The sequence below is a fragment of the Colias croceus genome, chromosome 25 (genome assembly GCF_905220415.1).
Source record: "Colias croceus chromosome 25, ilColCroc2.1".
NCBI classification, from domain to species: Eukaryota; Metazoa; Arthropoda; class Insecta; order Lepidoptera; family Pieridae; genus Colias; species Colias croceus.
Window position 1 is genome coordinate 5,776,027 of NC_059561.1, and position 19,836 is coordinate 5,795,862.

General features: G+C 31.3%; 3 protein-coding genes across 3 annotated transcripts; 1 reads left to right on the forward strand and 2 right to left on the reverse strand.

Moving 5' to 3' along the window:
• The first annotated feature begins 352 nt into the window (after positions 1-352).
• On the forward strand, positions 353-4,872 carry LOC123703278 (adenine phosphoribosyltransferase). The gene is made up of 4 exons (XM_045651230.1): positions 353-679; positions 873-1,027; positions 1,629-1,711; positions 4,628-4,872. The coding sequence occupies exons 1-4, from the start codon at positions 591-593 to the stop codon at positions 4,850-4,852; spliced, it is 552 nt and encodes a 183-aa protein (XP_045507186.1). The 5' UTR covers positions 353-590; the 3' UTR covers positions 4,853-4,872.
• A 2,805-nt stretch (positions 4,873-7,677) lies between these two features.
• LOC123703277 lies at positions 7,678-8,832 on the reverse strand. The gene has a single exon (XM_045651229.1). It carries the CDS (start codon positions 8,807-8,809, stop codon positions 7,814-7,816), a length of 996 nt encoding a protein of 331 aa, XP_045507185.1. The 5' UTR covers positions 8,810-8,832; the 3' UTR covers positions 7,678-7,813.
• A 1,685-nt stretch (positions 8,833-10,517) lies between these two features.
• On the reverse strand, positions 10,518-18,443 carry LOC123703054 (trichohyalin-like). Its single transcript, XM_045650928.1, has 11 exons — positions 18,384-18,443; positions 17,648-17,799; positions 17,075-17,155; positions 16,030-16,194; positions 15,436-15,598; positions 14,646-14,826; positions 14,025-14,212; positions 13,084-13,248; positions 12,165-12,377; positions 11,671-11,762; positions 10,518-10,660 (listed from the first exon to the last, which is right to left on the reverse strand). The coding sequence occupies exons 1-11, from the start codon at positions 18,441-18,443 to the stop codon at positions 10,558-10,560; spliced, it is 1,563 nt and encodes a 520-aa protein (XP_045506884.1). The 3' UTR covers positions 10,518-10,557.
• Positions 18,444-19,836: the final 1,393 nt, after the last annotated feature.

The window sequence follows — 19,836 nt, forward strand, 5'->3', positions numbered from 1 at the left end:
AAAAATTTAATGTAGATTAGAGTTAAAGTTATTTTTATTCGCGTATCATTCGAGAGCGTACTAATAATTTTATCTTAGCATCGTAGGATAATATTAAATAAAATATTATATGTTTATTTACCACATAAATATTAAATATACATCAATTTTTAATCTGTACTTATTTTTACCCCTATTTGACAAATGAAACTCCGCTGAACTCAGAGCAATAAACCATATAAGCTTCTTGAATAAACCTATGCTGAGCCGCTGAATTGGCAACAGTGATTATATCAATCTTTGTTGGCAGCACTGGCTTTTCGAAAAATTTGACATGTTTGACATTAATTATTGCGCTCTGGCGTTTGTGCTGTCAGCTGTGTGCATTTTGTAAAGGTTGTACCATTTATTCGTCCTTTGTAAATTAATTATTATTTTCGAAAACTTGTCATTTAAATAATACTTCGGTGTGTGATCATGTGCTTTTATTAATAAGGATTACAATAATTATAAATTCCAATTGGCGAATATTTAGAAATAAAATAAAGTTACAGAAACTTTGAAAGAAAAATATCGCAGTTTTTCAAAATTTATCAAATATTAATTACAAAATGAGTACGGAATATGAAAAGAAGATATCCGAACTGGAAAAGAAAATAAAGCAATTCCCAAATTTTCCGAAGGAAGGGATTTTATTTTGGTAAGTTTAAAAGTAATGTGTTACTATTTTAGGTTATAAATATAATGTATCAAAAAATTTAATGCGCAACCAATTGAAGCTTGCATGCGTCAATTACTTGCGTCAAAATAATTATTGTTTTATTCATGCAATTTAAGCTTATAGTTATTTAACTTTTTAAAACTTAAAAAAAATTACATGTGATTTCTTTCAGGGACATATTCTCCGCGATTTCAGACGGCGCGGCATGTAAGCTATTACAAGGACTTCTAATTGAAACGATAAAGACGAAATTCCCGCAAGCAGAAGCTGTGGTGGGTCTGGAATCCAGAGGTTTTCTGTTTTCCTTCTCTGTTGCTGCAGAGTTGGGTAAGCTATCTATACTAATATTATAAAGAGGAAAGGTTTATATGTATGTATGTGTGTATGGTTTTCATGCATAAACTACTGAACCGATTATAATGAAATTTAGCACACATATAGAGGGTAACTTGGATTAACACATATGATAGGTTTTGTCCTGGAAATCTCACGGCCACGGGAACTATGCGGGTTTTGCTTGAAAACGCGTGCGAAAAGCTAGTTTAATCTAATGTTATACAACTGAAGTCGAAAATATAAACCCCTACTTAATATTATAAATGTGAATATACATTTTTGTTTGCTACACTTTCATATAGGTAGTAGGTATATAGATATTTTGTTTTGGTATAACCTTGAACCATTTTTTTGCTGAACTGTTTTTTTTCGTAGATATATATTTCATACAATTATTTCAAAGTCAAATAACTTTTTATTACAATTCATTCTAACTAAATAATAATATTTAAAATTTTAGAATACACAAATGTATTAGTAATAAGATTCTTTTTTAATGAGTTGAGACCAAGGTGCCAATTCCTCAATATCCTATATTACTGAGATTTTAAAATAAATCTATACATTATTAATTTACTATGTTGTGTTATAGGTATAGGATGCTTACCAGTTAGAAAGAAAGGCAAACTACCTGGTGATGTCATTTCGTACAAATATGATTTGGAATATGGATCGGTAAGTTTCATTTCATTACATTTAAGTTTAAAATTTATAAAAAACTAGCGGTCCGCCCCGGCTTCGCCCGTGGTACATATTCACGTTTTCTCTACATAAGAACCATCCTCGTACTTCAAGGAATATAATAAAAAAAGAATTAAAGAAATCGGTTCAGCTGTTCTAAAGTTATGCGCTAAATGCGCTTTCTAAAGTTACACATTTTGGGATTCATTTTTTATATTATAGATATATATTTTTTGTTCTATTCAATTATCCCAGAATATGTTACTTGTATAATATGATACAATTTACATGTGTTATTATTATTGCTATTTTTCACCTTTAATTTTTGAGATTATTAACATATTTTATTGTTATCTATAAAAATATAGAATAAGATAACATTAATTCTGAGTAAACTGTTGATTTATATTATACAAATAATCAGTTACATCTATAAAGTAAACATTATAAATTAGCTAACAAAATCAGTCAAGAAATTTAAGATTTGAACGGATTTTAAATGCAATTTAAATATACTAATATTATAAAGCTGAAGCGTTTCTTTGAACGTGCTAATCTCAGGAACCAATAGGTCCAATTCAAAAAAAAATATTTCGGTGTTAGATAGCCCATTTATCAAGGAGGGCTATAGTCCTATATCGTCCTGCTTATACCACCAGGAACGGGCTGCGGGTAAAACCGCAGAGCACAGCCAGTTCATTATAATATTATTTACCCAACATTAAAATCATAATTTCTAAAATGTATAGTACTCTCTTAAAAAGCACTAGAAAACACTAATATCAACCTAATGAATTATTAGTAAATTTAATTAGGTATAGTTCACTGGGTTATCTATTTATTAATATAATTTAGATATAGTTTATATAAGGTAATGTAAACAATATACAATTTAAGATAAACTCGTCCATCTTGCATCATATTTGAACTCTGATGAATTTGTGTTGCAATTATTGTCTCACTAAATGGGCTAATAGGCCTTATATTATTATTTGAATGTACCAAAACTGTGTCGTTTTATTACAATGAGGAAAGGAGGGCAATAAACATTGTACATATTGTAAATTCTTCTCGATCATATTGTAAAATCTACCCTGGATCTGTATATTTTTCAATAGTTACCTACTAATATTATAAATGCGAAAGTAACTCTGTCTGTCTGTTACGCTTTCCCGCTTAAACCTCTCAACCGATTTTGATGAAATTTGGCACAGACAATCTTTAGAGTTTTAGACCCTGAAAAAGAACATAGGCTACCTTTTCATATAATCATATAACTAATCCTGTTTCACTGACTAACGAGTGACCTATCATGTATTATATTATTACGGTAATACCTAGTGAAATTAAAAAAAAGCGTGTGTGCCAAGCACACATGTCAAAAGTGAAACTTTGGCAAGATTTAAAGATACGAAAATCGTCGCCTTACTCCATGACGTGACGGTATTGCCATGACGTGACGGTATTGCCAAGACGTGTCCTTGAAATTTTAATCTCAATGCGCCGAAGTTTTAATTCTAAGGCTATGTTTTTTAGTTTTCACTTATAAATTATTATTAGATATCTGTTACTGAAAACAAATAGATCTCTTATTTCTTCTGGTTAATAATGATTAGATCATTTTGTAAAAGAAAAAACAACTTAATAATAGAAACAAAATATCAATGTATCATCTTCGGTGTATAGACATATCGATAAAATCCAAAAAGATAAGGAATCCTCTGATAATACAATCTTAAAATTATCTTTCCCAAAACCTATTGTTATTTTTGTAATCGGTTGCTACGAAAACTTAAAAGCCAATACAAGTATAGTTTGTGAATTAATTTAAATTATACAGGGTGTAATCGTTAAGTTGCACAAGCGATTATTCCGTAACTATTACAGATATCAAAAAACTTTTAACTGATATCGAAAGTATTTAACCTAATGAGTAAAATGGCCATTATAAATTTTTAAAAATAAAACGAGAAATATCTAAAAAATTAACTTTATACCCTCCTATGAATATCCCATGTACATTTAATATGAACGATTTTAGTTCTTTTTTTCTTTTTTTGGTTTTCTTTCTGCTTTAATTACTTCGCAAATTTGAAGGGAGGTTCATTTAGAAACTGTAAATAGAGCTCCTTATTGTGCATAGCTATGGCGTGCCTCAAGGCAGTTTATTTGGACCCACATTTCGTAACTGTCTTCGTTATTATAATATTTGTAATTGTATATCATATATGCAGATGATACTGAACTTGAAAGACACGGAATTTAAGTTTCATAATACACGTTGATTAATGATTTGTACTATAATACAACTAAAAGACTCAAGTGGGTCATGGGTGTCCTTACATATCGCACTTAGTTATTACTACATACCTGAGAATAACAATTTATCAAATATATTTTGTGCATATAGGTACATATGCACAACATGAACCTATATGCACAAATACATACAGACTTTTCTTACTTTCTCCTTCAGTCTTTCTTAAAAGCTATCTATATGAAATTACAGATATTCTGTCTTCCTAGCAAATTTTAGGTCTATATATTATTCGGTATTTTCAACATCATAAAAAGATAATCACACAAATCCATAATCCTACTAATATTATAAATGCGAAAGTTTGTGAGGATGGATAGATATTTGTTACTCTTTCATGCAAAATACTACTGAACCGTATACAATGAAATTTAGTATGAAGGTAGCTGAAGAGGCAGAAATAAGACATAGGCTACTTTTTATCCCGGAAATCCCACAGAAACGGGAACTACGCGGTTTTTTCAAGAAAAACTTGTATATCGCATAGAGGGCCAAGCCGCGGGTGAAAATCTAGTATATATATAACAGAAACTGTTGGAATTATCCCATTCAATATTAATCTATGTATCTAACATATAACTTTCTCATTCCAGGACACGGTAGAAATACAAAAGGACTCAATAAAACCGGGTTTAAAGTGTGTCATAGTGGACGATTTGATCGCGACAGGAGGTTCATTGAACGCAGCCATACAACTTCTAACAAACTGCGGTGCGAATGTCGTCGGATGCCTTATTGTTATGGAGTTAGAGTCGTTGAAAGGACGAAAAAACATAACGAAAGATATACCTATACATACGCTTATCAAGTATGATTGATTGTAAAATAATGTTTTGTACAAAAAGCCTATAAAAGACTTCATTTGATACATGATGTATTTTTTGAAAAGTTGCATTTTTTTTGTTTGAAAAAATGTTGACGTATTTTTTTATCATTCACGGGTTTGGTTTTTGATGATTTTTAAATGTGACTTACAATTTTTTTTATGTTCAGGCTATAAAAATAAGAAAAATTATTCAGAAATGGCTTTTAAAGTTGTGTGTTGGTTTTTATTTGTATATAAAAATGGTCATAACAATAAGCGGTATTTAATTTCCAGTTAGTTATTATATTGAATTAACGAAGATTAAATTATACTTTGTGCTGTCAAAATGACATTTCACGCATCGGCCCGAAGTACCTATGTTTTATTATTATTATTGTATAGTTTTTAATTTTTATAATCATGGATACATTTATCATCAATAATAAAATGTACTTTTTAATAATAATATGGATTGTAGATATATATTTGTATGTTATGTTCAAAGTGCAAAAAATATAATTATTTACTATTATTGACTTGAAGACTTAATTTAATAACAATATTTGAATAATCTTATGTGCACAAATGAATATTGCTCTATAGTTGTTTTGACGATTTTACAAAAAAATGATGACGTATTATTTTGAAAAATTAATATAGTTTGACAAAATAAATTGTAGTATTTAAGTAATCGGAATACATCACAAGCATTTTAGTTGAAATAATTATAAAAACATGGAATAATTTGAATATTAACGTTAATATTATGTCTGTTTGTATACAATGATGGGTTTTAATATTTGTTTATTGATTTGATTTATTATTAAACTAGCTTTCCGCCCGCGGCTTCGCCCGCGTTTTCAAAGAAAAACCCGCATAGTTCCCGTTCCCGTGGGATTTCAGGGATAAAACCTAGCCTATGTTACTCGTGGATAATGTAGCTTTCGAATGGTGAAAGAATTTTTCAAATCTGCCAAGTAGTTTCGGAGCCTATTCAATTCATACAAACAAACAAACAAAAAATCAAACCTTTCCTCTTTATAATATTTGTATAGATATAGGCATAATATACAGTATTATCAGAGCATCGAAACCAAATTGTTATATCTATAAGTATGATAAATACATATCCTACAAATTACATATAAAATATAACAACAAGAAAACCATAGAATAAACGATAAATATAAGAACATCTATTGTCTATGCTCCGTTATCCCAAATATTACGTAAAACTTAAAAATATAGTAATAATGTATCTGTTAATATGTTTGCAGAAACTTCATACTTAACTACCACTCCGTTGAATAGTTTTTCGCATATTTTTGGCGGCAATTTTGACACCTCTACTATTGAAAAAAAAAATAGTTTGTATTTTTTGTATCTATCGCTGAATAATTTAACATTTTTTTGCACAACAAAACAAAATATAACGGCATTTATTAACTAATAATAATATATATTTAACGAAACTTAGTTTATTTTTGTTTAGTTGTATCAGTTAATAATTTATAATTTACGTCATATAACAATAATTAGTAGGCTGTGATCCTGTGTCATGTTTTACAGATAATTTAATTGTAAACCAATACAAATAATAGTAAATAGGAACCATTATAGAAAGCTTAGCGTCAATTATTGTTTTTAACAATTTTTGTTTATAGCTGTGAAAATATATTATTATTACCAAAGTGAAAATTTAAAATAGCAGTGAGAATAGAATAATATTTATAATTAACTGTGTAACTGTAAAATTCAATTTTTTAGTTCACTTATTCTTTTATCTGTAACAATTAGAAATGTTGCTACACTGTAAAAAATCATAGGAAATAAACATTTTATTGTATCAATACTATATCGTATAGTTCGATTCAAACTTAATGGCGGCTCATAAAGTCCCGCTAATACCTAAAATTGTTTTTTGCGCATTGGATCGTACGATGTTTCGAGCCGCCATTAAGTTGCTTTAATCTGTCGTTTCAGAAATTAAAATTAAAATCTAATTTTAGTATATCGGCATAACGATGGAATCCATTATCCATTATTAAAAGAAATGTCAAAATAAAATTCGTGAAGTAATTCAAACACATATTTTTCAGACAAAATAATATGTAATATATTATTTTGTATTTAAATTGATAAATAATTGCATAGCCGGATTTATAAATAATTGTAACCGACTGTGCCTTGAAAATTAAAGATAAAATTTAACAAAATGATGTTATTTAATCACAATGAACGATCTTATGAGCTGTGTCCAATTATTCATTTGACGGTGAATTTACATCAAACGAACATAGAGCAAGAGCGTTATTTCGTGATCTAGTGTAAACGGAAACTCGTATTCAGTGTTGTTCAGTATTAGAACATTGCATAGAATCTTTTCGAACGCACTAAGAACGAAAGAATGCTCTACGCCTGTTTACACTAAAATAATTATTATTTTGACATAGTGTGTTAAAATGAGCATTCGCTCGTTTAATGTAAATGCACCGTGAAATATTAAAAGAATTCTTATAATTCAGTAGTGTGTTATTTTACATATAATGTGATAAATATATGAATGTTCTTTATAAATAATAGTCTTGTTTTACTTGTATCATTTCATTTTATTTACTTTTTAAAATATCTTACATCTAATTTAATTACAATCATTCCATATTTTAATAACAAATGGCATAATTGTGATGTTTTTTAAATAAAATTTTATGACTTAAACTTGTTTTTTATTTATCTTCAACTTTTTTAATTTTCGTAACCTATTTCATTGGAAATTATACAATAGTATACCTTATAATACTATGACGTATCTAAAAGTTGAATTAATACTGCCTTTCATAATAAATTAATGCTTAGATATATTTGATAATCTTAATGTAATATTCCTAATAATTAATGCTATAACATTAAAAGAAATATCTAAATCACAGCAAGATTACAAAAATCGCTTACTTTTTTTTTGTTTAACAGTTTTTTAATACCTTTGATTGCCCAAGTTTTTCATTATAGGTACGTCGAATCGGGAATCTTGTCGCTTCCAATCGCTTGCTGGCGTTTCTTTGTCCATAGGCGGTTCCATTTTGAAAATAATAGAGGGAACTTTAGAAGATTCCAAATCGATTTTTCCGTAGTCTTCTTCACTGTTACTAGTCGTGCTTGTTATATCGTCACTTTGAGTTGTAGTTTCCATTTTATAAGCATCTTCCTGAGAATCATTAGTACGGGCTACTTCTACAGGACTATTTTCTTTCTTTAAGCTATCCGAAGTCAAAGCTGCTTTTTCAGACTGATCGTTCATATCGTCTAGCACGAATTCGACAATTTCATGGTTTTCCGCGTCAGTCTTTGATTTTTTCATGTTATCTTCGGTAGATGCTTCGATACTTTTTGGCACTTCAGTTGTATTGTCGGTGCTTTCTTTTTTTTCTGGTTCAGCGGTTGTAAATTCATTTGCAGAGACCGGTATGCTAATGTTCACATCGCTGTCTTTATCCTCAGTCATGATAGTGCGTGAAGCTCGTGCATTTTCTTCCTTAGCGATAATAGCAGGTGCGTTGTCCTTTGTTGGAACGTTAGTTTTTGAATCCATAGAAACATCATCGTTGCTGTTCATTGTTTTAGGTTGGTCTGATTTTTGATCGGGAATTGCGTACACTTCTATATGGAATTCGTATCCCCGTAAAGCGGTTGGACTTTTCAGTTCCAATGTAACATTCTTCTGTCCTTCTCCACCATCAATAATTTTAACTTCTCCATCTTTTTCTGCTCTTAAATCGTGCACAACAACTCTGCTTATAACTTCGCCATCATTTGCTGATATTGTAACATTGTCATCTTGTCTCCAAATAGCGGGACTGGCTTGTTTTTTTTCTTCGTATATTTTTCTGCCATTAGTATTGGAACCAATTGCTATATCGTGGCACTTAACTAAAGCCGCAAAGGCAAGAAGAGCTAACACTTTGTAATGCATTTTGTATGTCTGATGTGCTACTGTGATCTGAGTTCGAAGCTCAGAGTTTATATAGATAAACACGTTAGAGGAAAATTTTCGAATTAAATCAGAACTTATGACTTGCCTTCGTAATAAGTATATTTTTTATATGTATTAACTAAGTTCTTCCTACAGGAAAATTGTCATTTGCTGTACAGTCGTTTACACAATTCTTAAAAAAAAAAACAAATCGTAGTGCAGATTAGCATCATCAGTAGCTTTAAAACGGTAAGTTTCTTATATTTGTTCAAAATGCATAATAGTGGTATAATAGATATAATATGTACCCGCAATTCTAACTCCTTTTTTACCGTGTGTTTGTCTGTAAATATTCTATGGACGATATTTCTCAAGCGACTACTCATGTTATATGCGAATGTGTACATTGATATTTGTTACGAAAATTACTGAACAGATTTTGATGAAGTTTGGCAGTGTTATTTATGTATCAAGATAACACTAACACTGTGACTAACACCAACTAGTTTTATAGAATATATCATTACTTTTAATCACTACCTCACTACAATGATGTCTTTAATTACTTATTTACACCTTATTATTAATACCACGTGTTCGAAACACTTCCTTACTCGTCTGTACGTACTACGTGAAGTGTACTCGCGCGTGCTTCGAATATAAAGCACGGATTGTTTCCGAGAATACGAGATACGAAATGATACGAAGATTAGGTACCTTGACATGTCATAAGTAGTTTAGGAATATTGGATTATGGAGAAACAAATGAAGTAAATCTATACTAATATTATATAGCTGAAGAGTTTGTTTATTTGAACGCGCTTATCTCGGGAACTACTAGTCCGATTTGAAAAATTCTATATAGGCAGGCTATAGGCTATATATCATCGCGAACGCGCTTATCTCGGGAACTACTATTCCGATTTGAAAAATTCTATATAGGCAGGCTATAGGCTATATATCATCACGCTACGACCATCGGGAGAGGAGCCACGAGGGTGAAACCGCGCGGAGCAGCTAGTAATTGATATGATTTGTTTTTCAAAATTTTTTGTACAGTTAAAAATTATTTCATCATCGGGATTCTAAGTCGCATTTAAAATGGTTAAATGCCATCACAAGGCGCAAGCCTCTTGATTATTATTGAACCGATTGATTTCTTTCGATACTTTATAATATTTCGTGAGTAATATTTAAAACACTTTTTAACTAAGTATGTACTTAATAATATTTATTATCTACTAACTGTGCCTGCGACCTCATTGGCGCGATCTAGTCAACAATCAAAATAAATTATTATTCCAATAGCCATTGGGACTAACCAGGACTAACAGTTTTTTAACAAAGAGTCATCAAAACAAGTCCAGTAGTAGGTACTCCTTTGTGAGCAGATGCATGACACATCTTTATTTTTACTCTTTTTACTGATCGATTTGGAGCCTTGCGTCACACTTCTCGAAAGAATCACATTTTTAGATTATAATATACTAGCTTACTTATTCAAAGAAAAAGGGATAAAACCTATGCACTTTCTCGGGTATCAAAATATCTCTATACCAAATTTCATGCAAATTGGTTCAGTAGTCAAGGCGTGATTGAGTAACAGACAGACAGACAGAGTTACTTTCGCATTTATAATATGTATTAGTATGGATTTTGTCCTTTATTATAAAATACTTAATTCTAAAGGTAATAATAAAACAATAAATATTAAAAACAAACAATTTATTATTCAAAAACGTCAAAAATCATTTACAATAGTCTGGTTTAGAACATGGGCATTTTTCCGGCATTTTCGGTCCCTTTGCTATTTGCTTCATAAATGGATGCACTTCCTCGGTGAAGAATGGTCTGAAAAAATAATAAAAAGTAAATAAATTTATAATGACACTATATTACCTAAATAGACTAGCTGTGTGTTTTTTTACCATGTCTCATATACATAGAACCATAGACAACGGAGATCCCCATTTTTATCAAGATTTTGCAGTAAAAATATTTTTTTAAATATTGAACAAAAAAAATTTTTTTTCCTCATACACAAAAATACCAACATGACGACATTTAAATAACGTTACAATTATTCGTCTCAAACTAACCACGTAACTTCCTATAATAAACCTTGTTCATACTTCCGCTCTGATTCATATCATTTGTGTATGATTCACAATTTGATAGTCACGTTGTCTTTTGTTTGTTTATTTGTTTATTTATTGTACTGTGATTATTTATGTGATAAGAATTAATTTGACTAATTGTGAGGTAGGCGATATTTTATATCATACCCGGTGGCAAAAACTGGAACTACGTGCCGCCATTTTGAAATATCACATTTTCACAGACTTTTCATACGGAATATTTTGTTTAAATAAAAAGAAAGCGACATCAGTGACACTGTCACCGGGTCAGATAAGTTTGTGGCACTATAGGGTACATTCTAATCTACACCTATAATGTGTACCTATTTAAAGGTTCGTTTTTAGGGTTTCATACCCAAAAGGATAAAACGGGACTATTACGAAGCCTCCTGTCTCTCTCCAGGCTGTATCTCATAAACAGTGACATCTAGAACGCTGAAATTTTGATTTGACGTGATTTTCTATCGTAGATGATAGTACAACTCGCACTTGGCCGGTTTTTTTGTATTTCCGACTTGCTAGATGATAGATGAGTTTTTAGAGCAACACATAGGCGTTATTATATTTTATTTCATACTAGACTCTATGAATCAAGAAAAAGAATGCGAACATCCGAACGATTACACCAAATTGATATATTTTCGTGTTTATAATTGGCAGGATAAGGTTTGTACGAAATAAAAAATTAGAGCTTTACTAATGGTTTATGGCGTTAATACTAACCTGGAAAGCATTCTATTAATTTCCCGTTGATATTCTTCAGTAGCAAGCTGACATTTTCTGATTTGATCCAATTCTTCTTGACAAGCTCGCTCCTGTAGAAATATTTTATGTTTTATCTATAATTCGAAGCAGTTTTTTTAATTTTGTAGGTACATTAGCAGAGTTTAATGTCGTCTATTTTAGTTTGAAGCGACAGTATACTTTAAGATACCAAACTAACAAACTTCAATTTGAAATTGATATTTTTGGTTTTATGGCATTCAAACGCTTTATAAATATAAATTTATAAAGAATAGAAAAAATTCGATCACGAGGCGGCACTCGGAGTGGCGCGAAAGGATTCGGGTTCGAGTCCCGTCTCGTTATCGAATTTTTTCTATTTTTTTTATTCTTTATAAATTTATATTAAACTACAATTTAATATTTCTTTCTAAAACAGTTACATTTTCATTGCAGCTTTTTACATTTTAAACCAACCATAAAAAAGTACAAACCTTCAACAATTTATTATACTCAATCTGTTCGACCAATTGTCTCTGGTGCAGTTTGCGTTTCTGCGCATCTGTGTATTGTTTATGGTCAGATAACTTCTCGAGCTGTTCAAACAATTGTCTCTGGTATTCATCTTGTTCCGCGAGTTTCTCTTTCAACTTCTCTCTCGCTTCTTGGCGGTCCTTTATTTGTTCTATCATCGCTTGACGTACTTCCTGTGAAAAATAAATAAATATTTAAAGACAAGGATTAAGTTTTTTTTTTGCACGAATACCCCGCATAGAAAATAGTCTGGATGCCATGTTCTGAGTATACCTAAAATATCTCTGTGCAAATTTTTATCAGTATTGGTTAAGTAGGTAGTTCGCACATGAAAAAAACAACCAAACAAATTTGAATTTGCAATTGTACTACGCTAGAAATTAGTAGGAGTAGGAATTGTCATAATATAAATATTTTAGTGTCTAAAAATTGTCTTCATAATTGTTTATTATTTTTTCTAACAATTATAGCAATTGGCAGTGAAACCAAAAATAAAGAATCAAGTATAAAATAAGGAATAGAATAAAGATCAGGCTGTAATCATTTATTAAAATGAATCAGAGCTTCCTATCCTTAATAATGCTATCTTTATAATTATCCAAATTCATTAAAACATACGAGAATACCTTTTTTCTATACAAATCCATATAAATATTATAAATGCGAAAGTAACTCTGTCTGTCTGTCTGTCATCAATCACGCCTTAACTACTGAACCAATTTGCATGAAATTTGGTATAGAGATATTTTGATACCCGAGAAAGGACATAGGATAGGTTTTATCCCGGAAATCCCACGGGAACGGGAACTATGCGAGTTTTTCTTTGCGGGCGATGCCGCGGGTGGAAAGCTAGTAGAGTATACAAATTAACAAACTAACTCGATTAGTTTTCTGCGCCCACGCCAAATATTCACATCTCTTGTTATCGATATATTCTTGCCTTTTCCTAGCTTCCTCAGCGAGCGGCCCTTCCGCTAGTTTATCTATGTCTTCGTATTGTTTCTTCAATTCTAGTAATTTTTTATTGCATTCGTCTAGTTCAACCTGAAAATAAAATATGTGATATGTAATAAATATTGACTTGACTGATCGGTTGGCTTGGTTGGTAGCGACCCTGCCTTCAAGACACTGGTCGTGGGTTCGATTCTCACCCGGGGCAAATATTTGTGTGATGATGTTTGATCTTTTACTGGGTGTTAATTATCTATAATAAGTATTTATTTAAAACTATATATATGTATGTTTATCAGCCATCTGGTTTCCATAACACAAGCAAAAGCTTAGTATGGGATCTGATCGTGCCGTGTGTGAAAATTGTCCCGAAATATTTATTTATTTATGTATTTATAAAAAGAACAAATCTTCCTTCCTTTTTTAGTGTAATATATTGAGCCGTGTATAATATGTTATGTAACCTTTTTGAAATAAAACTTTTAGTAGTAGAGGGCAATCTATTGAAAAGATTGTCTTATGTAAACAAATAAATATATTGCGACATCTAAAAAAAGAGCGTGTGTGCCGAGCACACGTTTCAGAAGTGAAACTTCATTTGCAAGATTCATTGATACAAAAATCGTCGCCTTACTCCATGACGAGACGGTATGGTATTGCCATGACGCGACCTTGAAATTTTACTTTCAACGCACCTAAAGAAGTTTCACTTAAAAAAAATTTTAAGAATCTAGCCTTCCCATTAATAAATAAATAAAATAAATAAATTAATTAATGCTGTATCACGCTGAAATGTTGGTATTGCTGGATTATGACACTGAAAAATGTGAAATTGCCAATTATTATGTTATTTATTTAAAAGAAATGACCTCTTTCCGTCTCCTCAACAAGATGGCGGCCTTCTCATCAGCCAATCCCTGTCCCGCGAGCGAGTCCCACGTGTCCGCTATCAGTTTATCCGCCTGCTGCTGTTTGTGTAACATCTCTTGTCTCTCTTCAATCATTCTCTTGCGTTCTCTTGCTGTCTCTTTGCGCTGTTCCGCGCGTTTGTTTTCCTCTGAGTAGAGAAATAATTAATTTATTACAGCACTTACATGTTTATTTAAACGGGAAAAATAGATTGCAAGAATGAAATTTATTAAAACGTCACACGTTTGAAAAACAATTAAACTAAAACTGACACGTCAGAAAGAAAAAAAATATATACATTAACATAAAAACCAGAATCATATCACATAACATTTTGGGAATTAAACATGTTTCGAGAAAAAAATTATAACGAAAAACGTGCAACTCCTAGCTAAATTAGTTTTTCTTCTTATAAATTATTAACTAAGAAAGATAGACTTTTAAAGAAATTAATTAAAGCACTGCAATTAATTAAAATTAATTAATTAAAAAAAACTGCAAACAAAATAATCAATATCCTTACCAAATCAAAATATTAGATTTTTTTTTAATATTTACATCTAATAAAATAAATCTCATACCTTCCTGCTCCTTCCTTATATCCTCATCCCACATGGCCTTGAATCTCCTAGACTCCTCTTTCAGCATCTCTCTCTCTTTCTCCCTCTGAATCTTTCTCTGTTCCAACTGATAATCCGTGTACTTCTTACAATCGAGGTCTTTACGGTAACGTTCTATGGCATCTTGTTCCATACGAGCCGCCTGAAAATTTGTAAAAATTATCCTAAGAGAAATACTTAATTTTTTCTCGTTACTAGTCTGGTAGTATTATAATAGCATTAATTAATTAATAAAAAAATCATTACTTTAATTTTATTTGATAAATGCGAAAGTGTCGTTGTTAGTATTTATTTCAGGACGCAACGGGACGATTTTATGGTATGATTTTTGTATTAAGATATGAGGCTAGATGGTGGCAACTGGCACAGGCTACTTTTTTTAAGGGCCAAGTCCGCGGGCGGACACTTGTAATTATAATAAGTACTAGTGGTTCGCCCCGGCTTCGCCCGTGGTACCTACATGTTTACGTTTTTTTTTCATAAAAACTATCCTATCTCTCAAGTTGGATCGAACGGCACATGATGTGCGAATTTTATTATAATCGGTTAAGTGGTTTAGGAGTCCATTAAAGACAAACATTGTGACACGAGATTTATATATATTAAGAAGATTAAAAAGTAGTGTTCGAAACGTGGGGTTCGATAATATATTTAATAAATCCGTTATACAGTCTTTAATTTCTATAGAAGATTAGTAATAATATAAAACACTAGCTAGTTACAGAATATTTTATTTTAATAAAATATTTACCAGAGCTTCAGACTCCTTCATAGCGACTTCATACCACATTTTGTCGAACTCTTTTTCGGCCATTTTTCGCGCCTCTTTTTCTTTTATTTGATACAATTGAATCTCTTGCGCTTCTTTTGCGCGCAATTTGTATATGCATGGTAATACGTGCGCGCATTTAGATCTGAAAATACGTCATGTTTAAGAAAAATCTAATAATTTTTTTTATAATCTTATAAATTATTGTTTAAATTCGTATTTTTATGTAACTTTTACTCCTTTGTTTTGATTGGTGCTAAATAAAGTGTATTCATTGACGTATAATAAACAACAAGACAAGACTCACATTCGCGCTAAAAAATGGTAATAAGACAGAATTGTCTTTGACACAATAGACTTTGAACATTACTGCTACGAAATAAGGTCTGAATTTCAATGAATGTTTTGCACAACGAAGCTCGAATTTCTTTTTTATTTTGATAGGCGATCGTGTGTGGCTAATTGTTCAACGTTATTATTATTATCCTTCACTATGTATATCGTTATTATTATTTATATATCATTAATACATATTATATAATTATTAATATGTAATTATTATTATCCTTCACTCACAACGGCGTATCCTTATATTTATCTTCATGTTCCTTCTTCCTTTTAGCCAATAGATATTGCAGTCTATTCTTTTTATCCTCCCATACTGCAGCGGCCCCGGCCTGCGCTTGTTCCACGAATTTACGTATGTTCTCTTGTTCTTCGAACGCGTATAGATCTATTAATCTGGAAGGAATAATTATTTATTTTAGTAGTGTACTATGTACTTAGTAGGATTTGGGTGCTTTTTCACCAATAGTGTGCGAGTATGTGTATAGTCACGGATGAATTCTACACATACCCGTGGCCCTGTCGCTGATGCGGCCTGACGGAACACAGTGGGGTTTTGGTCGGTAGGAATCCGACATAACCCACGGCCTCTTCCCCGGAGGCCGTGGGTATCTATGCAAGATTTCCCCACTAAAAAAAAAAAAAAAAAAAGGGTGTTTGTAAATAACCAATAGTATCGCTTCAAACTTCGAACTAAATGAAGCGATATGATTGGTTATTTACGAACACATTCCTCGCTACACATCCTCGCACATTATTGTTAGAAAAGCACCCTTAGTATTGTCTTATGGCGATATCATTCAAGTCAGCTTGTAATTTTATAAATAAAACAGGAAAGAAAACCCGACTTATTTTTATATAGTAGATTATAAAGCTGGAGTGTTTGTTTATTTGTTTGAACGCGCTAATCTGAGGAACTGCTGGTCCGATTTGAAAAATTCTTGCGGTGTTAGATAGCCTATTTATCGAAAAAGACTTATAAGCTATATATCATCACACTAAGACCAACAGGAGGGGAGCAATGCGGGTGAAACCGCGGAGCACAGCTAGTATAATCTATAATATAAAAATGAATCGCAAAATGTGTTGGTAAGCGCATAACTCGAGAACGGCTGAACCAATTTTTTTTAATTATTTTTTTATAATATTCCTTGAAGTACTAGGATGGTTCTTATGGAGAGAAAACGTAAACATGTAACACGGGCGAAGCCAGGGCGGACCGCTAGTATAAAGATAAAATAATACGTGGAAGATACAATAGAATTACATGACTTACTTCTGTCTTTTCTGTTTCAGATCCTCTTCATATGAAGCCATGCACAAATCAACTCGACGAGCGACATTGTTTATTAGAGACCTAAAAAAATATTTTAATATTGGAATTTTATTTTGCGTATTCCTTTGGTCACCTAGTCCTATCATAATTTTATACAGACAACAGTACAATAACGTGATTTTTTGAATGGATAGATAAACCTAACCTGTTATATTGAAAGAATAGACTTAGTCTTCGATGTAATAAGACATTTCAAATTAGTCTCCTCCTCGTAGTTTCGTATATCATAACTAAATAGTATAAAACAAAGTCGCTTTCTCTGTCCCTATGTCCCTTTGTATGCTTAAATCTTTAAAACTACGCAACGGATTTTCATGCGTTTTTTTTAATAGATAGAGTGATTCAAGAGGAAGGTTTTAGTATATAAATTAGGTTTTAGACAAAGCGGGTGAAGCTGCGGGCGGTAAGCTAGTTTCGTTATAAAACAAACAAAACTACAAAAATCGTCACTCGAATCTAATCGAAAATAAGCTAAATAAATATTCTATCGGTAAAATAATTATAACCACTTACCTCCGATCGCATCGTATAAAGAAGTCACTATTCTGTTTATCCTTCAGTTCCTTTAGCTTATTCTCATTGCCTCGTCTTTGGTCCTCTTCTTCTGCTCGAAGTTTTTTTATGAATTTCACGTAACGAAACGTTGAGTTTAGTACGCGAGATGTCTAAAAAATATGTACAAAATAATAAATAATCAATGGGACAATTTTTACTGAAAAAAAAAACATGCTTGTTTGTTGTTTTTGCAACAATGATGGTATGTTTTGTGTCTAGAAACATTTAGGAGGCTAAAGATTGGTAAAGGTGGCAGTAAAATAATTATACAGTTGCCATGCTTATTTCCTTTAACCAGTCGGACAAAGCATCGGGCAATAGTTATATTGCTTTAGGATTGTAGAACTACAATTTAAACCGTAGAATTATTAATATAAACTAACAACTAACCAGCTTTGGAAAGAAAGATAAACCAAGAAACACACTTTTGTATGATGTTACGGTGGATTTACATCTAACGAACATAGAGATCATTCTTTTGTGATTTTTAGTGCAACGAAAACTCGTATTCAGTGTTGTTCAGTATAAGAACATTGCATAGAATCTTTTCGAAAGGACAGCGAAATAATGCTCTACGCCTGTTTACACTAATAGAATTTAACATAGTGGGGTTAGAATGAGCATTCGCTCGTCTGATGTAAATCGACCCTTACGTGAAAATAAATTATGAAGAATTACAGAATTAATGACTTACATAATAACAATCAGGTGCGCCTCTCGGTCCCGGTCCATCTTTTGGTATTTTGGGTCCCATTTTTGTATAAAATCCAGAATTTATTAAAAATAATTATTTAAAATTTATGTGTGAATTGAATCTTCAATCTTGTAGCGAAATTGTGACGTTTTCATTTGATGTTTAATGTAAAATATGTCATCTTTTTTAAATGTGGAAATAAGTTTGTATTGCGTTCATTTTTTAAACGTAGTTAAAATAGGCAGTAAGCACAGAAGTAAGGCAGTGTTGATTATCATAAGTGAATAAATAAAATAGTTACACCATTTTAATTCTTTTTTGTTAAATAAAACAACATAAAATACGCAAGAAATTTAATTGATGATATCAAAAACCTATTACATAAAGAGATCACATGAAAATAATAATACTGTAAAGTTAAGGCACACAGAATTGTGATTCTTACCTTTTATCAAAATAACTAAAAGTAATTTAAAAATCTTATAATTAAATCACAAAACAATCAAAGATCTGCAAGAGATTTTAATTTAACAATCTGATTAGTTAAATAGAAAAATAAGACAACAGAAGTACTTATAGCTGTTTTTAGAAAAATAATATGATGCTGATAAATTTATTAATGTCAAAGTAAAATTTATTTTAGAAAAAAAAAATGATAAAAAAATTGCTTGTCGATTGCAAAAGACAACAAAAAATACATTTATGTATTTAATTTTAGCTGATGCTTGATTTATTATATTCTAATAACCTTAAGGCCGGCTACTCATGTACCTGCCGCAGGGGGGCAATATTGAAGGTCGCGGAAGAATTCTAATCAATACCCGCGGCCCCATCATTAAAGCGGCTCGACGGAACACAGTGGGGTTTTAGTCGGGAAGAATCCGACATAACCCACGGCTCCTTCCCCGGGGGCCGTGGGTATCTTTGGAAGATTTCCCCACTATAAAAAAAAGAAAAGGGGCAATATTGAAACAATCTCGGTTGGTCGGCGGTCGGAGCAATTTCAGTTCTCTAAATTGCCCCAGCTTGCCTATAAAAATCACAAGGGGCCAATTAATGGTCAAATTCCAATATTACCCCTGCTGCATGTAGGTGAGTAGCCGGTCTAAGATGTGCTTTAGATTAATGATGAAAATACTCCTGCAGTCTTTCAAATGATTGATATACAAATGTAAATATGTTGTTATAATTATACTTACAAGTATAATTTGATATGTTATTAAATTCCAAATTTAACAATAAATATCAACATTTTCAAATATAATTATAGCAACATTCAAAAAATAAACACTGGTTTTGAAAAATATGTAGTTTAAATAAACTTAATATTAAAATTGTGAACATACTCAAATATGGTCACAATTTAAGGTACATATTTTGTTTATAAATTAAATCTAAAAATAATCAAAAACTCTCACTACAAAAAAAAAAAGATGAGCGTCGACCAGGCTAC